The sequence below is a fragment of the Eublepharis macularius genome, chromosome 9 (genome assembly GCF_028583425.1).
Source record: "Eublepharis macularius isolate TG4126 chromosome 9, MPM_Emac_v1.0, whole genome shotgun sequence".
NCBI lineage: Eukaryota > Metazoa > Chordata > Lepidosauria > Squamata > Eublepharidae > Eublepharis > Eublepharis macularius.
In genome coordinates, this window is record NC_072798.1 from 16,185,945 (window position 1) to 16,208,471 (window position 22,527).

The window sequence follows — 22,527 nt, forward strand, 5'->3', positions numbered from 1 at the left end:
CCCCACCCTGAAAAAAGCCCACTGTTTACAGGCAGCACCTCTGCTCGTAGTGTGCCTTCTGTTGCTCCAAATACCTGGGCATTTTATGCTACTGGAATTAATGGGCTAAGCAGAATGCAGATTGCGTAGACAGGTCAGGAGGCTGCAAAGTTAGCCTCAAAGATTTCCTTCTGTGTAACGTATCGTGCTGTGAGTCATCCCACAGAAACTGCTACGTATGTTGAAAAAACACGGGCTGCCAGACGGGAAGAACTAGAACTTCACCCCCGTAGCAATGTTGAACTCGCTCACACCCCACAAGGCTCTGAATGGACTGCAGGGATGTGGTGGAGGAAAGCGGGTTCTGTCCCGTGCACTATCAGACTGTCATCTCAGAATGAAAACTGTTACCAAATTTAACTAATTTATATTTCACACTTTTACCAAAAAGAATTTGGGGCGGCTCATAAAAAGGAAACAAAAGACTTATGCAATAAAAACAAAGCAATGAAATGAATAAATGTCATCTATGATTGTAATATTGTACCAGTGCAGTTCTACTCATGGTGGCTGAAATGCCTTTAGAGAGCTGCAAAAAGGGGTGGAGAAGAGCACAAAACTTCTTCCAAAGAGAACAGACTATCTGTTTGCCATCTCAAAACTTGTCTTATTCTGTGGAATTAACATGGAATTAACATGGAACATGGAATTAACAAAAAAGCCATAAGAGCTGATGCAGGTTGAGGATCTTAGGGTAGGGATTACTGCACATTTTTATGTACGTTATGCCAAGGAAATGCTGGGCATAATGCTTTTACACTGCTTTGGACAATGGTGGCTTCTACTAGTACAGTGATGGTGAACCTTTTTGAGCCCAAGTACTCAAACTGCAACACAAAACCAACTATTTATTTCAAAGTGCCAGCATTGCAATTAAACCTGAATACTGAGGTTTTAGTTAAGAAAAAACAACTCATACAGTAGTCCCAACTAATTAACATCTCTCTCTCTCTCTCTCTCTCTCTCTCTCTCTCTCACTCAAGAGCCACGAATGAAAGTAAAGCAAGTTAAATCAAAGCAGTTTGCCCTTCTTTACACCAGCAGCCCTGCTTGCAAGCACTCTCTCTCTCTCTCTCTCACTCAAGAGCCACGAATGAAAGTAAAGCAAGTTAAATCAAAGCAGTTTGCCCTTCTTTACACCAGCAGCCCTGCTTGCAAGCACTCTCTCTCTCTCTCTCTCACTCAAGAGCCATGAATGAAAGTAAAGCAAGTTAAATCAAAGCAGTTTGCAAGCACCCCCCCTCTCTCTCACTCAAGAGCCACGACTGAAAGTAAAGCAAGTTAAATCAAAGCAGTTTGACCTTCTTTACACCAGCAGCCTGCTGCCTCCACTTCCTGCTGCTAAAGAGACAGGCAGCAGGGAGGCAGCCTTGAGGAAAAGAAATCACGTGGGCAGGGCCAAAACCCATGTGATCTCTGCTCAGAGCTACTGGAACACCGTTCCAGATGTTCCCCCTCCAAATGAGCCCTGGACCTAGTGATCGGTGACTTGGCTCGCGTGCCCACAGAGAGGGCTCTGCGTGCCAGCTGTGTCACGCGTGCCATAGGTTTGCCATCGCTGTACTAGTATGTTCCTGTTTTGGCATATCACACTTAATTTTCTTTCAAGCTCCTTTGATCCAATGATCTTGAGCAGCACATAAGGAGTCTTTTATTTCTTTAAGGAAAATATGGTGGAGAGATACTTGGCCACAGCCAACGTAGTCCTTAGGTCTCTATCCACCAACAGATGGGGGACTATATTATCTTTTGATACAGTGGAAGATAATTTACTTAAAATAGGGGAAATCCATAATTCATGATAAAATTTATAATGGGGGCATTCAATATCATATGGGATAAAAAGTTATCCTTTTACAAAACGTATTGGCAGAGTCTATCTAAGGTAAATTACGGTATCTCCCATATAGGACTGTGGAGGGAGCAGCATTCAGGCATGCAAGCATAAATGCTCTACAGTAATGAGGTACAGTTAGGTGTTTAGTCTAGGCTGGGATGGCTGAAAGTGGAAGAATGCCAAGGAACCTGGTGGAGCATACTATCCGAACGTATATAACTGAGCTAGAGTAATCTATATCTTTTATGTGTTTCTTGATCATTAGTAAAGATTCGCTTTTCCCAAGTCTCATTATATCATCCCTTGGTAGACTGAGACTAGATAGTTTCTTGTCTATTTCTTGCATCCAGCAAGAGTAAATTGGTCTTAATTTAGACCTTCCTTCTTAGTGGAAAAAAGGACTTTTAGCCTATGTTTAAATGCATGCAACCATGTTTTGGCTTCAATAGAGCCCTGGCCCAATTCTAATCTTAAGGCTATCCCAGCTATACATTTTGGAATTCCCATAATACGTCTCAGAAAATGGCAAAGTGGAGGATCTAGGTTCTCATTCACTGAGATGGAATGCAGCACTAGAGAGAGGGAGGAAATTAAATTTATTAGCTTTACATACTGTTCTTACGTCTATCTTCTTAGTTTTCCTTAGAGTCACATAAGAGGCTATGGTTGACGATTCTGGAGTTGGAGACTTTGTTCTGGGAGGCACAATTCCAATAGGAAAATGTGAGCCTACAAAACAATGCAACAGTATTAAGCACTCCGCATGCAAAACGCTACATGTAGTTAACATGAAATAAATGTTTAGTTGTTGTAGATGTGTTGTAGAGTTGTTGTAGATTTTCCGGCCTTCGACAATATAAAGAAATGTTCATCTCGCAGTTATCGGACTTTAGCACTTATTGAGAATACTCAGTCAAAACAAGGGGCATAAAATACATCTATTAAAGTAGCTGCAGCTAAAATCTACAGCTGACCAACAAGCAATGACTTTGAATGGATGGTTCTCTACTGCCGAGTGCTTCTCCTTGGGGATCCATGATGCTAAATTGCCTTGGTCAATGACAGCTTCTCGTTTTTCTCTTTTTATCACCCCATTTTACATATGAGAAGTGTTTGTAAGTGGTAACTGTTCCCCTTTTCATATTTTCCAAATCTTTAAACTGAATGAAAAACCTAGGTTATACAAGTAAATCTCTCACTGTACCACCTTAGCAATTTCTACAAGTCAAGTATCCCAAAAATATTCCTAAAATAATGTATGCAAATATGATAAATACTTAAGAGCCTCTACAGAAATGTATTCTGCAGTTTCCAAAGGCACTCATTCTACTGCTGAACAACTTGTGTTGTCAAGTAATTTCTCCTAATGTAAGTGCTATTAAGTTGGCTTAGAAACTGAATTGATTCCACTGGCCACTGCAACACAGTGATGGAATCTCTCATTTAAGCGTCACAGCTTGCAAATGTGCAGGAAGAAAAGTCTGGTAAACCATTTACACTGACAAAAAACTCATGCACTGGAGCCTGGACCTCTGGAATGGTATGGATGGAAGGACTGTACTCTCTAGCTAATTCATTCCACTTATGCAAACAACATGCACAGACTAGGCCCTGGAGACTAATGGGAAAGGCAATACTAAGCATCTGTTTTAGTTGAGTTCTTGCACAAAGGAGATTGATTTTTTCCTATAACCCCCAAAGCCTCCTCCCACAGTATTAATCCATGCTGAAATTTATCTTGTAGAATCCTTGCAACACACACACACACACACACACAGAGTACTGTGTGGACTTGTAGTGATATTGAAACTTGCCTTCTGGGAAGCAAGAGAAGGCCATGCAGAGGCAGACTGAGAAGAAAAAAATGGCCCTAGTAAAATGCCTCCTGGCCCTGTTGCCACTTGGCCAAACACCTCTTTCCCCTCCCCATGGGGCACCGGCCTGGGTAGGGCACCTCCATCCCATTCCTGCCCCGCACACAGCTTGGGCCACCTGCCTCCAGCAGCAGGCCCTGCCTACCTTGCAGGGGCTGAGGGCCACCCCTTGGTTGGAGGTGCCCATAGCAGAGAATGGGCAGCCCCTCCAAGCCATTGGCCCATAAGGGTTACAAAAACAATCCCATCTGTTTTTGTGTTGTCTTTACCCTGCCTTTCTACCAACATAACAGATGAAAATTAACAACAGTATTTTTTTTTTTTAAAAAACAACACATTAACAGGTCACTGCAGGCCCGATTCGGGAATCCTGAATCAAAGCTTCCTGAAGTGATTTGGGTTGCTTCGGAAAGCTTCGGGCACGTTTAAACTCCGTGCCCTTACCCCAGCTGACTAGCGGGCTCCGCTGGTCAGCTGGAGCAACGGTGTGTGTGTGTGTGTGTTAAACTTTAAAGTGCCCCCTGTCGCTTGCAAGCGGCATGGGGAGTGCTTTAAAGTTTGCGCCCTTGCTACAGCTCTGCCAGTCAGCTAGGACAATGGCGGGTGGGTTAAACTTTAAAGTTCCCTCCACACCACTTGCAAGAGGCACAGGAGGTGCTTTAATGTTTGCACCCTTGCTCCAACTTACTGGTAGAGCCTGCCAGTCAGCTGGAGCAATGGCAGGGGTTTAAACTTTAAAGTGCCCTCCATGCTGCTTGCAAGCAGCCATCCTGCCCGTTACCAGGCAGGGGCACCCTCTTCAGGGCGTGTGTGGGCTGACCAACCGGCACAGCAAAGTGAAGGCCAAGCGGCACATGGAGAAGTGGCATCGTGCAAGCAGCGGGAAGAACTGAGCCTGCTGCACCTAGGCAAGGCATGCCCGCCCCTGCTTCAGGCACTGCCATGGTTTCTTCCCTGGCCCTCCGGCCGGAAAGTTCAGGCACACCAGGAGAAGTGCTACTGAACTCTTGCTCTTGTCTCTAGCAAGAAGAGCTTTGCTAATTTTAAATGAAACAGTAAACACCGGATACATACATAACTGGACTTAGTGGCTTGACACACATACATACACCCAAATGCCATGTGGCAAGCTGTTTAGGCTCTGGCAACTTTCCCCATGCCATTAACAACAATAACAACAACATTTGATTTATAGGACAGCTTAACACTCAGATTTATAGGACAGCTTAATACCTACTCAGAGCGGTTTACAAAGTATGTTATTATCCCTGAGAGGTAGGTGTGGCTGAGCGAGCTCCAAGAAGCTGTGACTGACCCAAGGCCACCTAGCTGGCTTCAAGCAAAGGAGTGGGGAATCAAATCTGGTTTGCCCGATTAGAATCCTGCCACTCTTAACCATTACTCCAAACTGGCTCTGAATTGGTGGTGGAGAGTGCTGTCAAGTCACATCTGGCTCGGTGACCCCTGGTGGTGTTTTCATGGTAAGGGAATATCAGAGGTGGTTGTCGTTGCCTGCCTCTGCAATCCTGAAGGTCTCTCATCCAACTATTAACCAAGGCAGACCCTGCATAGCTTCTGATGTCTGACGAGATAGAGAGTACCTGAGCTATCCAGGTCAGCCCCCCCGCCCCGCCATTGCAAACCTTTAAAAAGAGAAACACAAAACCCCCATAGAATTCACACAAACAGCTCGCCATACAGAGCAAAGCCAGTGGTTGTTTCGAGTGTCTCAGCACACTTCTATTTCCACAGGTTTAACAAACTAAGGAAGTTTCCGTTAAGATGTGACTGAGAGTGCACATGAAGCGAGACGATGGCTAGAGGGCTGTCAGGAGGAGCGAGGCCCAGGTTCAAACTCCTACTTGGCCGAAAAGGTCAAAGGCGCTTCTCTAAACCTTGAGAATTAAACCCTGCCCAGGTCAGGTCTCGCTTTGTTGCGCTCTTGCTTTTTGCCTTTTCCTCTCAGCCTGTATCCAACAGCAGAAGGAAAGTTCCTCCCTGCCACTTTGCATAGGCACTCCATTTTTATTTTTTTAAAAAAACCTTTTATCTCCAGTTTCAGCCACAAAGAGTTGGAGAGAAGTCTCGGTTGGCTTTTAGCGATATTGATTAGTGAGCTGCTAACTTCCGGCTCATGCTGTGAGTCCTTAAAATAATGCTTATCCCACGTTTCTTCACTGGATTACTAAGATTATATTCAGAATTAAGTTTAGGTGGGTAGCTGCGCTGGTCTGAAGAAGGTTGTAGGCTCAGGGATCTCCATTCCTACTTGTGCCTGAAGAAGGCAGCTCTGACTCTTGAAAGTTTACACTCCAAAAATCTTGCCACTGGACTCAAATCCTGCTATTCAGAATTAAGTTTCTTGTTCAATCTCCCTCACTAAAAGGTAAATCTGATTATCTGTGACAAAGAACTACTATAACCAATTAACACTTTCTTTTAAAAGGGATTCACTATCTATAAAATTTTATTTATGGAGATGATACAGCAGAGATATTAAACTAGGCGGTTACCTGCAGGCTTACTACCCACCAGTCACAAGGGGGGAAAGGAAGGAAGGAAGGAAGGAAGGAAGAGGAAGCAACAAAAAATAGAGTTCAGCAAAGATGGGTTAAGATATGTATGGCTAATAACTCCAAGGTCAAGAACATTCTCCAAATGACAAAAGGCAATGCAAGAATTAAAACTATTAATTGTGTAGAGATACATTGTCTTCCGGTCTCATGAGAGTCTAAAAATTCTATGGTTCTGCCATCAAATATATTCCAGCAAAATAATTCACTGAGTTGGGTAAATGGCGATTCAGTCATCTTTCAAGGGCAAAGACAGAAAGTGAACAAATGCACAAAACATGAGATAAGTGATTAGACACAGTGTCAATATGCATTTCAGGGTTGATTCTCAGCATCATCTTTGATTTTTACCCCCTGGGCTGTGTCTGGTAGCCTTCTACAGTCACATAATTAAACTTAATTTTACTGTGCTGTTTCATTTGTGATAAAAATACCCACTACGCTATCTGCAAAACTATCATATATTCATTCTTAAACTTTGTGACAGTGTATGGCCTATGGGCTGTTAAGCTGAATAAATCGTACTATCATATATTGCGTGGTTACTTTAGTGTAGTTACATAATATTGCATTGCCCATTGGGAAAGTTCAACAACAACAACAACAACAACAACAACTTTTGTGGCAAATTGACTTTTTAGTAACCTTTTGTTGCAGAAGTTTCTGACTCGGAAACTGGCTCTGCTTTTTCCTCCCCGTTGGATTCATCAACTTCAGCCACGGTTGTTAGCTCAGGCTCACTTTTATAAAGTCTGTAATCTGGACCCTGGAAGTCAAGACCAGTAAACAAAAACTTTAAAAAACTACTCATTGGATGTGTCAGAATCCAACACCAAAATGGCTGCCCATGGCAAATGACAAAAGTCTACTATATTCTCAAACCACCCACCTACTTAAAGACTCAGGACAACTTGACGGACTGCTTACATTTTATGTGGATTTCATTTCTACATGGGGTTTTTTTTTCGAGCCAAGGTTCTTTCAGAGGATCACGTGCACTGGTAGTGGAGAGTGCTGTCAAGTCATAGCTGATTTATGGCGACCCCTGGTGTGGTTTTCATGGCAAGAGACTAATAGAGGTGGTTTGCCATTGCCTGCCCCTGCAACCCTGGTCTTCATTGGTGGTCTCCCATCCAAGTACTAAGAAAGGCCGACCCTGCTTAGCTTTTGAGATCTGATGAGACTGGGTTTGCCTGGGCTATCCAGGTCAGGACGATGTGCATTGTAAGCACCATTGATAAAAATAATTTTTAAAAATTACTTCGCATATGCTTTTTGAAACATACAAATACAATAGAGGCTGGTTTGGAAAGAGCCTGAAGTTACTGAGATTTCTGTGATACAGTTTGATTGCCACACAAAATGTGAACGGCCCGAGCCTTTGGGTATGTCCACGTTTACAGAACACGGATGAAAACACAAAAGCAGCAAATGCTAAAAATAAGCCACGGCTGGAATGACACGAATTAGTCTAAAAACAAGGACCGCCACAACATAAAAACTGCCGGATGTCAAAATAAAATGGCAACGGTGAGGTGAGGCAATGGGAGGAGCGAGGGGGAACGTTCGATCGACTCTGTGGCAGGGACAGCCACTTACACAGTGGGCTCCGTTTCTTTGGTATCCTTGAACTTGATGAATCTTCCTCTCTTCAGGTAGATGTACTGGGCCCCTGCTATAACAGAGCAAGGAGCTGCTATCACTGGGCAGAGGGGGGATTATAGGAGGATGGTCTGCAAAGTCATAGGACCGAGGGAGTGGAGGACGAGGTGGGACTACTTCCTCTTCCTAAAGATTGCAGAACAGTCGCCTTATTTAGATGCGTTTATCCGTTACAAAAAGTTAATAACTTTTTTCCCCCTTCCCCCCAAAACTTCACAGTGTGGATATTAACGGGATACTGCTCCACGGAAAGGAGCAGACTGAAAATCTCTTCTACATTAAAAGGCTTAACATTTATCCCGCCCCGCCCCCGCCAAACACCATTTGGAAGACTTCCCCCTTAAAAAAACATACTTAAAATACATCAGCTGCCTCCACAATTCTAAACAAACAGACAAACCTCACTTATCACAACGCCAGCTTTTTGTAAAACAGTTCTCCTCCAGGGTAACATTTGCTGCTTTTTTTGCATCTCAGGTGTCGATGCATGGGGGGCTGCTCATGCTGTAGCGTAGTGGTTAAGTGGTTGGGATGTGAATCAGCACTCTGCTGGTTCCACTACTGCCATGAGCTCAGCAGGTGGCCGTGGGCAAGCCCCTCCTCTCAGCCCCAGCTCCTCAGCTGTATTGTGGAGATCAAAATAACACTGACTATGTTCACTGCTCTGAATGGGCACTAATCTGTCCAGAAGAGTAATATATAAGCACACGGTTGTTATTATCAGTTTCATAACTGCCACAAGCTTGGATCCCATCAAGATTTCCTGTGGTATAGGGGAGGAAATTTTTGCCAACCTGCCCCACAGGAAACCTCAGATCCCCCCGCAATTCTTGTGGTCCCATTCCTCAGGTGCAGCACTGCAGGGGGTATTTTGGATTGCCACAAGAGGGAGAAATCGGTGAAAATCACCTGGCAGCCACAGCAATCTAGGTGGGATCCAACCCAATCTATTTGCCCAACCTTTAAGAGCTTTCGTAAAAATTGGACTTTTATAAAGTTCCCTTACTTATTGCCCCCAAAACGAAGCTGACAGTGTCCCTTTAAAACTACTACATTGAGAGGATCACAGGCTCAGAGGTGCTGAACTCCCTCAGTTCCTAATGATGGCATGTTGCAGTTGTGGTCGCTCAACCTTTACAGAATCAGATGCATATGTACATATAAAGAAGCATTTTTGGCTATGTAATGCGTGCCCGCTGTGGGAAAGACTCAAAGTCTTTAAAAAATAGCCTGGGCACAAAGAAATCACAGAACACGTAGAACTGCCAGAGCTTCAGAATTAACTCTGCAAGGGACATTCGCTTCATTTATATCCCATTTTTCTCCCCACTGGAGTGACTTACAACATTCTCCCCCTCCCTCATTTTATCTTCACAGCAACCCTGTAAGGTAGGATAGGGTGAATGTGTGCGACAGGACCAAGGCCACCCAGCAGGCTTCCATGGCAGTGAGGATTTGAACCTGGGTCTTTCAGATCCTAGGCCAACACACTAACCACGACACCACAGCAGCTCGTGATTTCAAGATTCAAAACATATATCTGGAGAACCTTTTCTTGAAAACTGAACAGAAGCCACAACTTTTAAAAGTTCAAAAAGGATTCAGGCTAAGCAAGTTAAAAAAAACCCAAAAACCTAAAATCATACCTCATTTTTATACTTAGATGAAAAAGCCTTTGATGCAACGATACCTATTTAAAACAGACAAAAACATTATAAAATGAGTCAAAAATTAAAGCACACTAGTATTGAAGTGTACCTCTGTACTGAATAAACAGCCCACATATTTCCTTTTTGGTCGCTGAGAAACCTAACTGTTCTCAGCTAAGTGAGAGCATTTTATTCCTTGGACAAGTTTGGGGTTGTTTTTTGCAGCTTCGAAGGGGTGAGCATGCTGGTTTACCTGCCTCTGTGGTGCTGTTTCTCTGTTGCTTATGTTTACTCAAACCTTCCATGACGTCCTGAATCCGCCAGAGCTCCTTCTGAATCTGAGCACGCTGTATGCCGGCTGACTCAGTCTAGCAGAGAGAAATGTTAGAATGGAGACGGTTTGTCTGAGAACATATCCGAGGATAAAAGGATTCATTGTCAAGAACGGTTTTCTGTTCTGGTCCCACTGACACTTGACTGGATTTTTAAAAAGCTGCCTGCAGGCCAAGCCGTGGGTCAACCTGGCGCTGCCACTGCCTATGCAGGCTGCCTGAACCCTTGACCTGCTCTGAGATCTGTTTGGGGGAGGTGCAAGGTGGCACGTGGAGAGCAAAGGTTACACAACGAACCAGGCCACAGGCTTCTTACTTCTGCTTCAAAGATTCAAGCACAGGGGAGTTTTCAAATGGCCATTAAGGCAAAACCGAGCTCATTAAAATTAAACACGCTTGTATATTACGTTTCGGTGATGCTTTCCCTAAAAGCTCCTTTCTTCTGATATTAGGCTTTGCAGATGTTGTCCATATAGCAGGAAGACAAGAACGAAAAGGATGGGCTTCCAAGAGTTTCTGAATGGATGCACTAGAGATGTCTATGAGCATTTGCTCCCCGAACGTCTGAAGTGTAGGTTATTCTTAAGGGGAGAGTGGTGTAGCTGATGTGCGTCAGGTGACGACATCACACTTGGAAAATGAGGTCTCCTCCAGACTCATTAATACTGGGCTCAGAGCCTGATATGGTCCACTAATCATTCTAGCGAGTTCAACAGCAGATACCGCTATCTGCTTTACACTGTTTCAAGCAAGGGAATCCGTCTTTTCAGATCACCTCTATAAGGTGCATCCCAATAGGCCTGGGCTCATTTCACTACTGAATCTGGCACATGTTGATGATGTCACGTTAAGCGGTGGTTCTGGTCGCACCTGAACTTCCCCCAGCCGCTCCAGTTGCTCCTGCATGTGGTTCTTTGTGACTGTTACATCATACTCTAATTTGTCATACTCTCGCCAAGCTCTCTCCAGCTCCTGGATATAAAAACAGAAATGTGTGTCAGTTTTGGTGTACAGGTTATGAACAAGCGATCATGCCCTGGGAACAATAAAAGCTGACTGATGTGAGCCAGGAGTTCCATGGGCCCAGGCGCTCCCCCCTTTTCCCCTCCTGGGAGACTTAAGACTGTCTGGTTTAGAAGCAACCACCATTTGTTTTGATATGCAAATGGCGTCCCCTTAAACTGCAGGATTAAAGGAATTCCGGGCCCAATCATGTCATGTACACAATTCTCAGTTCAGTACGAAGTGTCACGAAGTGCATGCAAGCTTCTTCACCAGAAATTTTGTGGTGTCTTAAAAAGTCACATAGTGGAGCAGAAGGACATATATCACCAGTTAATCTGAAACGCCCCAAACTAAACACTAGCAGATGAGCAGCGCAATCCTAAAGAGTTACATTTTTCTAAGCCTGTTGACTGCAATGGACTTGCAAGGGTGTAACTCTGCATTATGGGCCTTTTTTGTCGGTTCTGGCCCCCCATACAGCTTCAATTTGTCCCCTGAGTTCCCCACACAGTCCAAATCCCTTGGTTCAGGCCTCCTTACTGTGGTTGTTACTCTCGTTATTGGACATATTTGTCATGAGACTTACGGCTATACTGTATATGTAAAGGAGGAGAAAAACAGTGAAGGCAGCACGTGAGCCTGGATGTAACATTGCACCTATTTGCTATGCCTTTGTGAATGGAAGAGAACAAGCAAGCACCCATGTATAAACAACACTACCTCCATTTGTATACCCATGCAACATAATGGTGTCCCGCCTCAGCAACTCCTGAAATGTTAAAGAGTTCCAAGCGGCAGGGCTTTTTTTCAGCTGGAACGCGGTGGAACGGAGTTCCGGAACCTCTTGAAAATGGTCACATGGCTGGTGGCCCCGCCCCCTGATCTCCAGACAGAGGTCAATCTAAACTCCCCTCTGTCTGGAGATCAGGGGGCGGGGCCACCAGCCATGTGACCATTTTCTCCAAGGGCAACCCACTGAGTTCCACTGCCTCTTTTCCCAGAAAAAAAGCCCTGCCAAGCGGCTACATCCTAGCGTCCTAAACTGAGACATCCTACAACAGTGAAGTGATGGCATGTCAAGGCAGGGAACAGCATATCATTGACAAAGGCAGAGTCTATAGTGAAGCAGAAATGCTAAGGGCTTTATACACTAGTCAGTAACTGCCCAGAAAAAAACACACAGTAAGATTTAGTTGGGGCTGGATTTTCATGCTTAGGTAGCTATGAGGAGGTCCCAGTCACTTTCAGCCTAAGAAGGTAAACTGCAGGGTATCTTAAGTACTGTCTATTCCCATCTGAGTCTTCCCATATCTTCAGGTCATTTCTAGAGGCCTATTTCATGTTTCTCCACCATCTGAATTGCAACAGTGACAAACATGGGATGGGGGCTTCTCTGTGGTGGCACCACTGGGGTGTCACTGCTGCTGTGGTCTATTATTTTCCACTGGTGGATTTGTTTGAAATCATATGTAGATGTTTGTTACTTTTTCTTGTTACTATCACCTTAATGTTTACTGTTCACTTCTATATACGTCCATTAGATTTAAAGTAGATAGATTTTAAAAACAATAGTATTGATGTTTACTCTCCGCTTCTATATAGGTCCATTAGATTGAAAGTAGAGAGATTTTTAAAATAATATTTTTGAGGTATCTCTATAGCTCATTAACTATTTAAAAACATTTTAAAAATGAAGACACGATCATTCCACTGCACCACAGAGACCTTCCTTTTCCCTTTAGGTACAACACAATTATGAAAAAACACAAGACACGTTAATGTTTGCTTGGCTGTAACAGAGAACAAACCTGTCGAAAGAAATCTGAAAAAAAGGCTGCTACCCAAAGAACCACCACCACACATGCCACTGAGTTTTAGTAGAGAAAGAAACATTATGTTACTTACTGCAGTTGCTCGAGACACTTCTCGACAAGTGCTAAGGAGTCCATTCTGTAAATCATCCCGCTGCAAGATGACATTTTGTATGGCGGCTGGATTTTCTGCATTCATTTCTATCTCTTGACTGGCTGATAGCAAAGCTTGCTCAAGCGTATACTATGGTAATAAAAGAATAATTTTTAATGTTCTGCTTCACTGGACTGATTTTCTTTTTACTTCACTTATCAGTGTTCTGATAATGAGCGTGCCAAATAACATCCCATTTGGGGGGTAATAAATATAATTGCCCTACTTTTTCCTTGTGTAGTTGCTGGAGCTTCTCTTCCAGGGCTTGCACCACTTTGTCTTGTTCGCATAATCGGCTGAGCTTCGCCTAGCATGGAAGAGAAGAGGGCGACAGCTGAGTGCCATGAGCATCCCTGCTTACTGCCAGCCAGCAATACATTTGGGGAGACTGTAAAATATATACCAACAGCAGATTATAACGGCTGCAACGTTATATTGCCTACTCAGCGGGGTGAGAGTCAGAGCGGGACAGAAACATCTCTATGAGCCTTTGTGGGTGAATCATTTTAAGTGGACCTCCCATTTTGAGGGGTGTTGGGGCTATATTCAGTTTTGCCTTCAGCAGACGAAGGTCTGACCATGGTTCTGGCCGAATTTCCAATGTTCCAATATCTTCTGGCCATCTTTGAAGAAGAATCGAAACGGCTTCTTAGGAACCGGTCCATCCATCGATGGCTTGTTTATACTGGATGCCTCCTTCCTGAAAATTGATGGCTTGTTTATACTGGATGCCTCCTTCCTGAAAATTGATGGCTTGTTTATACTGGATGCCTCCTTCTTGAAAATTGCCAACGGCTCTTCCCTTATTTAGGACTGACTTTCTATGAGGCACCTTGTGCTTGAATGAACATTCGCTGCTCTTGCACCTTGCACTTTAATAATATCGTTTTAATTGTAATTATAAAAACTGTATTTACAGCAGGGTTGAGCACGTAGCACTTTAAATTGTAGCCTCTTATTAATGAATTGTATACTCAGGAAGTGGCTGTGGTGCCTTTGTGTGTGTTATTACGTGAATGTTAACTAGAATTGTGGTTATAGAAATATTGATGAAATAGAGATATTAATATAGCTTTATTGTTGGTGTGAGTCATTGTGGTTAGTAAGGTTCACGAATTTTTTTCTTTTTTTGGTTTCCTGCTTTTCGTGATACTCTCTTTTATTGTTACAGTATTTGCGAGAGGCCCAGGGTTGCCAGGGAAGCTATAAATTCCTGAGCCGGGCCTGACTTTGAACACTCAGCATGGATGTTGAAGTCTCCCAGAACAATAAGTCTAGGCGTCGCCATATGCATTGCTGGGGGCAATATAACAAGCATGATAAAATAAGCATAAGCTTTGCGTAAGTACAGACTGTATCCTTTGGGATCATAACTCTCTTTGTATTATACAACAGTATTCTTGAAGGGACAGGATGACCTGAATATTGGAGGATGGGGGGGAGATAATGCTGCATAAGATCAGAAACCGCAGAAAAAGCATTTACTTACAGTAATCCTAGTCTTCCTACAGTACTAATTTTGTGTGCTGTTGGTATATAGGCTACAAAATTAAAACAAAACAAATTCCCAAACCCAGAAAACAAGTATTTTGCTTTTATATGGTACTCCTGCTGGCTTCCAAGCAAGGTTGCTGGTCAGCCCGCACACTAGATAGTAAATACAGCACTAGATAGTAGATACAGCACTAGATACTCTGAAACTATTCACTGGGCCCCCAAAACATGAAAATTGTGTTCCAAAAAGTTCTTCTTCGTGTTTCGAGTTTTTAAGATGACATTAATTTTTCTGGCCATGTAGGAGAGGTCTAAGGGTACTGAGGTACAATTGTGGAGGCCTTTCCAAAACAGACCATTCTCAACTGTTTCAAAAAGTCATAAAGAGAGAGCTTAAAATCCAGATGGTATTGTCCTGTTTTTACGTGGGTAAAACATACCAGCTGAAATACGAGCAGCTCACCAGCATACCAATTTGAGATGCACCAAGCTCACAGTACTTACATCAATATCCAGCTCTTCTGATCTGTATTTGTACAGAGTACCCCGGCATTCATCTTGTGACAGCTATAATAAGGAAGAACACAACTATCAAACAACTTCCGCGGCATTACGCACAACACTGTTCATCCGAAAGTTAACATTTAATTAAGCAAAAATTACTTCCAATTGAATGTTAAGCACATAATAGGCCTGCACACATTTAATCAGCACGTACCACGTCAATCCTACTTTCTAACAGAATGCCAGATACGGATGTCAGAAGGGGGAAAAGGTACAGAGGCGGCCTGTATCCTTGCTATTAAAATGTAACCAAAGCTGAGACTAGAATTACTTTCCATTTTAGATACTGAAAATTATTCCTCTAAATGGATTCTTCAGTTTTGACAACAGTCCAATTAAACTATCTAGGCATCCAATTAAAGGAGTGGATAAATTGGATCCTGATCCAACATAATCCATGCCATGCTATGAAAGCACAATGAATAAATTCCCCAAAATTCCCAATGCAGAACCCTCATTCTGCTTTTATCTTTTCCCATGAAAACTAAAACCACAGTTTCCTATTAGGACTCACAATTCTGAAAACCTCAAATGCTTACTTTGACAGGAGGCATGTTTGGTTACTTCAGGACAACTCTCTCAGCGTTGTTTGTTTGTTTTGAATTAGGCTTTCCACCACAACCATTACAGCGCTGCACTACTGATTCCTTTATCCAAACAGCCTGGGTGATATGCTGTAAAGACCACATGCACAGAAGTTTGGATAAAGGGAAGCAATATTCCCTGGGGTTATGCTGATGAGAGGCAGTAGAGAAGAGAACCAGATAATTCAAACAGTGAATGATTAAAGGCCCCCCACCCTTGGCTGGAAAAATCAGCCAGATACCTTAATGCCAAGCACCTGAGATTCTCCAGTCTCACTGTCCAGTGTACGTCCCCTCTGTTAACTGCAGTCATCAACTGCTTCTTTATTAAGGTTAGAGCTGCCATTCCATTAAGCAGTTTAATGCCAATGTCAGCCTGTAGTCTTGAAGACAAGGAATTACCAACACGCTAATTTATTTTGCCCTCTCCTGCTTTTACATAATTGGCGAGGCACTTTTTAATTATACAACTGGGCATTATATGGATGCCTGTTAGAGCTCACTTGAACTGTGTAGTAATGAATCAGACACAGGCCCCCTACAACATCCCCCTGTCTCAAACATGGTTGGGAGATCAACAGCATGCTGCAGAGCTGCGAGCTCTTGTGCTCCCCCCACCCTGCCATGATTTGCTTTGACCATGATGTAGCATAAGGGCTAAAATGACTGCCCTGGTAACCACAGTGGGAAAAACACAATCCAGGGTTTGCAAGCCTTAGTTGTGAGAGCATCAGTTGAGCATTAACTATGATCAGAGTCAATGAAGACACTACAACACTACACCACAGTGAAATCAAACACAGAGGGGCGGAGAGGGAAAAAATGACCAGCCTGCGACATGCTCCTACTCTCCTAAACATGGTTAGGAAACCAGGGCTGTTGCATCTGCACTGGCTAAGGACACAAACATTTAACACGTTAAGGTATTTGGTGCCCACATTTCTTCCCACCTTCACATGCATGCACAGATTAAGACCGTAAGCCTTCTCTCTGCTTTTAAGGGAGGACTTCAAATGCAAGCGTGAGGCAGGGTTAGCCATACAAGCATTCCAACCACCTAATTCTCTCTCCAGAAGACTTTTAAGTGTCTTGTTTCAAGGCACAGCCTCATGCAAATACACTGGGTGACAATCTGAAGAGTATGCAGTGTATTAAAGCCACACAGTAACCTTTCTTTGAAATGAGGGTTTAATGGAAATGAATACCGGAGGGTGAAAAGCCACAGCACCTTTGTACGTCATGAAGGTCACACGTTTTTAATTTGGTCTACAGAGTTTGGTACCTAACCGGGCTTTCTCATTTTTAAAAACCCACTTGAATCTTGATTAAGTGCAGATTCCATCTTGGCAGGAGAAAGATTTGAAGAATGGAAATATATTTTTTTTAAAAGAAAAAAAATAGATGCTCAAACATGGCCAACATAAACTTGACCCAGCTCACAACAGTAAAAAGACAAGTAATGCATTTATTTTCAGGCATTGCAATATGAATGTGTACATTCTTAAAGATGATTAAGAATCTGGTTGAATCTTTCAACAGCAACTGGGGCAATGCTGAAAATTTCCCCTACTGCTAACTTGTTATGTTTAAATTAGTTCCCATCCCCACGCCCAACTTATCACTGATCACCACTTGGCTTCCTCAGAAGATGGAATAGGATGTACTTATTTTAAAAAGGCCAGAAGTTTTAAAAAAACTGATACATTCTGCCCAACCTTCTCTTCAGTGGCATAGCTCCAAATGCTACATAGTTAGGATTGCAGAAGCCAACATTCAAAATTGAGAAGATGTCTAAGGTCACATCACGTTACTATTTTCTCCAACACCACTGAATGAAAAATGCAATGCGCATATAGAAGGTTGTAAGGGTGCCAGCTGCTAATCAAAGATCTAAGACACAATAATCTATCTTGGTAGTTTTCAAACTGAGTTCTGGGCAAGTCTGAGGTTTCTTGGAAAGTTACCAGGGATGCTTCAAAAGGAAGATCAATAACAGGTAGGGAAGCTTGCCTGAACTTGCCCACAACTACTTTATGGCTTTCCTTTATAACTGAACAGCTGGCTTATCTCTGCTGATTTTTCTTGTCATGTACAGGATGCACTCATCCCTCACATGTAACGGAGTGCATACCTAAAATAGAAAGACCCAACAAGGTCTGGCCAGTTTGTTCTCCAAGATGTCACAGAATCTTCTGTGAGAAGCAAGGATGATCAAAGATTGCCTGAAGATGGAGAACTGACAGCAACTGATCTATTCCAGCAGAGAGACAAAAATGTATCCTCGCCATATGGTCTAATGACACAAGATACAAAACCACTGGACATCTTCAAATGACAATCAAAGCTATTGCCGAAACTACATCAACTGCTCAACTGTCTGAAGGCCTGCAAGCCAATTCCTCAAATTCCTCAAAGAAACAAAAGACAACTATGGTGGACTGAAAAGTTCGAGAAAAAAAGCACGACCTCACTTTGACCAAAAGACAGAGGTGATTTTTTTTATTCTTTTAATCCAAAAAGTTGTAGGTATTGAGATAAACGATGCATTTCAAATTATATTCAAGGGGAAGTTCTCAGATAATTCAGCTCAATGTTGGCTAATTCAGTCAAACATTATCAGTTCGGGTTAATGGCTCAGAAGGAACAATGCCAGCCAGTGCTCTACTGACATCACTGCCTATCCAAACTTGTATTTTAATACAAAAGCCTCCAGCTATGATGCTAAGGAGGTTTTGCTGTACACAAGTTTCTCTTGGGTATTCCAGAAGCACAAATTTTGGGGACAGCTGTGATGATAATCAACACATATTGAATTCCACCACTGTAATTTTATAAAGGTATGGGTATCTGGAAGCACAGGTGTTTTCAAAATAGATAAGAGGTTGCAGGTAACCACAACAGTCAAAAGAAAATCCAGTAAAAAAAATTCACGTAATATCGTTTTTATCGAGAACAATCAAAATAAACAATGAAAACTTTTGAGTTCATCAGAACTCTTTATCAGAGTGTATATTAAACCCAAAAGGGGAGAGCAAAGGTTTGAAAAGAAATTTCAGGCTGTGATCCTAAGGGTTGTGTAGAACTGACTTGCAGGTTTAGATAGATAAAATGTCGCTGGGTAGAGTGACAAGGAGTTTTAGATGCTTGTTATTTGGCTGGTCTTAATAAAAAAATAGTATATGCTTTTGATTTTGGATGTGTGTTGGAGATGTGTGGACTTAAATCTTCAAGAACTCGTACACTATAAAAGTTGTTGGCATTAAAAGTGCTTCAGCAACTTCAGGACTAATGAAGCAACACTACAATGGCCTCTGGATGCAGACTGCTTGTGTAGCCTCAAGCTGCAGTACACATAGAGCAGTTACAACTATGTGACTTGCACAGCTCTCATATCTGGCATATACATGCATCTCATCACTAGGGATGTGCGCTTTGGCTTCCTGGTTCGGGGAAAAAACCCAAACTGCACCCGATTAGTAAAGATTCGGTATTTCCAAATCAGGGCCAGTATGATGGCCCTGATTCGGAAATACCGAATCAAAGCTTCCCGAAGCAATTTGGATTGCTTCGGGAAGCTTTGGGGCCTTTTTAAAGGGCATCTGCCCTCCCACCACCACCCCACTTACTCAGTGGTGGTGGAAGCAGTGGCCTTCCTTGTTGCCTTGCCGGCTGTGGCGGAAGTCGAAGTGGTGGAGTGGGCGCCGGCGCTCGCTGCTACCCCGCTAGCTGCCATGGCAGCCTATGCGGCGGCCGGCGACAGCACAAGCATTCGCTGCTGCTCTGCTGGCCACTGTGTAGGCTGAAGTGGCAGCAGCGCTTGCTGTTGCCCTGCCAGCTGCCATGTAGGCTGAAACAGCGGTGTGGGTGGCGCTGCCGCCGGCTGCCGCTGTGCAGGCTGCCACAGAAGCTGAAGCAGCAACACGGGTAGCGGAGGCGCCAGTTGCAGCCTTCCCTGCCACCCTGCTGGCCATGGCAGCGGCAGAGGCACCTGCTCCGGCCCTTGGGAAAGGTAAGTGGGGTTGGGGGTTGGGGGGCTCAGGGGATCACTTCGGTATGCTCCGAATCATTTTGAAGCATACCAAAGTGATTTCTGAATGTTGAGTTATTCCGAATCCGAAGCGGAAAACCGAATATTTCCCTACTGCACACCCCTACTCATCACACCTCAGATTTGAAAATGGCATATAAATAATAACTGTGCTTATATACCACTCTTCTAGACAGATTAGAGTCCATCCAGAGAGGTAAACAAAGTTCGTGTTATTATCCCCACAATGCAGCTGGAGAGCTGGGTCTGAGAAGAGTGGTTTGCCCAAGGCAAACAGCTGAGCTCATGGCAGGAGTGGGAATAGAGTGTAAATCTCACTTTGAATAAGTTCAAGTGCCCCTCTAGCTAGCTGCCTCTTTTCTGAGTCAGCACCGATGACAGATATGGAAAGTTAACTTGCTTAAGCAATAACTAATGTTTACACTTTTTTGAGCTTGTACCCCTAAACATTTTGACATTCAATGAAAGGAGACACCACAGTTTCTAAGCTACTTGGACATGAAAATTGGGACTGGTAGAGAAAAACCCTGCCCCCAATCTCTTTTGTAGTGTTTAAATGTCACAATTAGATTTTTAAAATGTATTTTTCTTTCACACATCAAAAAAAAAATCAAGATGAGCCCCATTGAGAAGTGCTTCCAGAGAAGCAGAGTTTGTTTGGGGTTTAAAGTGCTCAAGAGAAGAATTTGGTGGCTAAACCACACATAGTAGCTGCTTAGAGCATCTCCATGCACTGGGGGGCTTGAGCCACACAAAGAACAGAGTGCCTGCATGCCTGGCTTCCCCAAATGTTGTGGGAGCATGACTCATGCTTCCACAAGAACTACCCCCCATGTGAACAGTGGTTGCCTGTTGCTTTTTTTGCAACCAACATACTTTAAATAGCAGCCTAAGAACACGCAAGACAACCCAAAGAAGACTCATAAACAAGGTTTTGAATTCCCCCCCCAATCATCAGTATCAAAACCTTCAAAACCAAACAGAAATTTGGCCTGTAAAGAAGAACATGTTACATGTGGACAGATGGGAGGAAGAACTTTTCAAGGCACCAACTGCGCCAGGTATAGACCTACCCTCCACACCCGTTTCCATTTCTTTCTTCAGCTGTCACTGTAAATGATTCATAAGGTATTTTCAGCTGTTTTAAATCCTATGCAGACATTTCAGTGACTCACAGTGAAATCCTAAGCAGAGTTACTCCAGTTTAAGCTCACTGAAACCAGTAGGCTTAGACTACAGTAACTCTGCTTAGGATTTCCCTGTCAGAGTGCAGTTTTGTGAGTTGCAAATGGCTGAAAACACACCTCTCCAAATAAGTATTTACATATTCCTAATTAAGTTTTTTCTATTAATGAAGAAGGTGGAAACCAATTTTGTTACAATCTGATTTTAAAGAGAGGGAGAACATATGCCGTTCAGGTGCAGCCGACTCATGGCGACCCCAACCAAGGGGTGTTCAAGGCAAGAGAGGAGCAGATGCCCTCGCCCACCGCCTTCCTTGGCATAGTGCACACACAACATTAGGAGCTGTGTGCTTCTGTGCCAAACATATTCCCCTCAAAAGCCTTTCTACAAAGTATCAGGCATCCAGGAATGGCCAGGCAGCTCCATCTTTTCTCAAACAGAATCAACCACAAGGCTAATCCAATGACTGTGACGCAACAGAATTCCATTCTTCCAGCCCAATGAAAAGCGAGACCAAATAATTAGGTAGCTACACAAAACAATAAAAAGCTCTCTCTGTGTCAAGGGCTTCTTATTTGCCTCGTTCCAACTTGCTCAACTTTTCTTCAAGATTCTTTCTTCAAGATTCTTCCCATCTTACTTTCCTTTGGCAGTAAGATGGGAAGCAAATTTGACTGGGACAGATTGACGCACTCCCTAGTCTCAGCCAAGTGGCAAGCAGGGAACCCAATTGTGTTTTCTTCATTTTGAGAAAATTTCAAACTGTTTCTTCTTTTTCATCATGTAAGCAAAAAAACACATATATTTATATTGTTCATGATGGGAAGGACAAGAGGGGGGAAAAGAATGTGTCAACTTTAAAGTTAACCAAGCACATGTTTGAGCAAAACTGTAATGGCGCAGAATGCATTTCATCGCTGCTCCTACTTGAATGAGGCACCGTACTGTTCTCTACTGTGCAGTTTTGATGCTATTGCTGGCAAGGCTACCAAGTCTTCTAAGCCTTTAACAGCTGCTTAGTGGCAAACGGCTGGCAGACGCGGCTTCTCCCGTCACAGCTGTGATGACCGAAGCCGTATCTGCCAAAGTTTGTATCATTTGGCCGTTAAAGAAAAAAGACCATTCAGCAATGTTGGGCATCCGCATCTCTATGTGGTAGCCAGGGTTCAAGTTACATTAGTTGCTTGGTGTTGGGAGCCAGAGAGCCCAACCTTATAAGCTATAGAAGTAGTGGTTTGGATCTTGGTTAGATTTCTGCAGGCTCAAAAACGGAGGGTGATTTTTGTTAATCCTCCCCTTCCTGGTAGGAAACCTTTGATTTCCCCAAGCTATTCCTAGGTTCCTTTGTCCGCCAGGAGCAGCATTTTGGGGTGGGTGGGGGATGTTTGGGGCTGCTACAGGAGGGAGGAATCGTATAAAGTTGCCATCCCCACGACTACAGAAATCTAAGAGGGATCTAACCCACTGCTATCACTTGAGATACAAAAATAATGATGAACATGTCATTTGATAACACAGCCAAATCTGCCGGCATTTGTACGATGCTCAGGACAAATCATTTCACTAGTGGAGTTCTAGACACATGGATGTTATATTTCCATTCAGCATATTTCCCCTCTGAATATTTTCATCATGAATTGATACTGACTTGGTTTGCTGTGACTTTCAGAATGCCCTGCCCTTAGGAGCTAGAGGCCCCAGATCAAAATTTATTTT

At 43.3% G+C, this 22,527-nt stretch overlaps 1 protein-coding gene across 7 annotated transcripts in view; it reads right to left on the reverse strand.

Annotated features, from left to right (window-relative positions):
* The window catches only part of PLEKHA5 (pleckstrin homology domain containing A5), a 242,630-nt gene that overhangs the window by 7,887 nt on the left and 212,216 nt on the right, over positions 1–22,527 (reverse strand). For 6 of the 7 annotated variants that reach the window (XM_054988048.1, XM_054988047.1, XM_054988045.1 and 3 more), the window contains 8 exons: positions 14,935–14,997; positions 13,163–13,243; positions 12,877–13,026; positions 10,837–10,938; positions 9,888–10,002; positions 9,632–9,675; positions 6,969–7,089; positions 2,490–2,605 (listed from right to left, as the gene is read on the reverse strand). In XM_054988048.1, the coding sequence (XP_054844023.1) occupies positions 2,490–2,605; positions 6,969–7,089; positions 9,632–9,675; positions 9,888–10,002; positions 10,837–10,938; positions 12,877–13,026; positions 13,163–13,243; positions 14,935–14,997 (792 nt within the window). Of the gene's footprint in view, positions 1–2,489; positions 2,606–6,968; positions 7,090–7,922; positions 8,112–9,631; positions 9,676–9,887; positions 10,003–10,836; positions 10,939–12,876; positions 13,027–13,162; positions 13,244–14,934; positions 14,998–22,527 lie in introns of all 7 variants that reach the window. The other variant, XM_054988049.1, reaches the window with a different exon arrangement.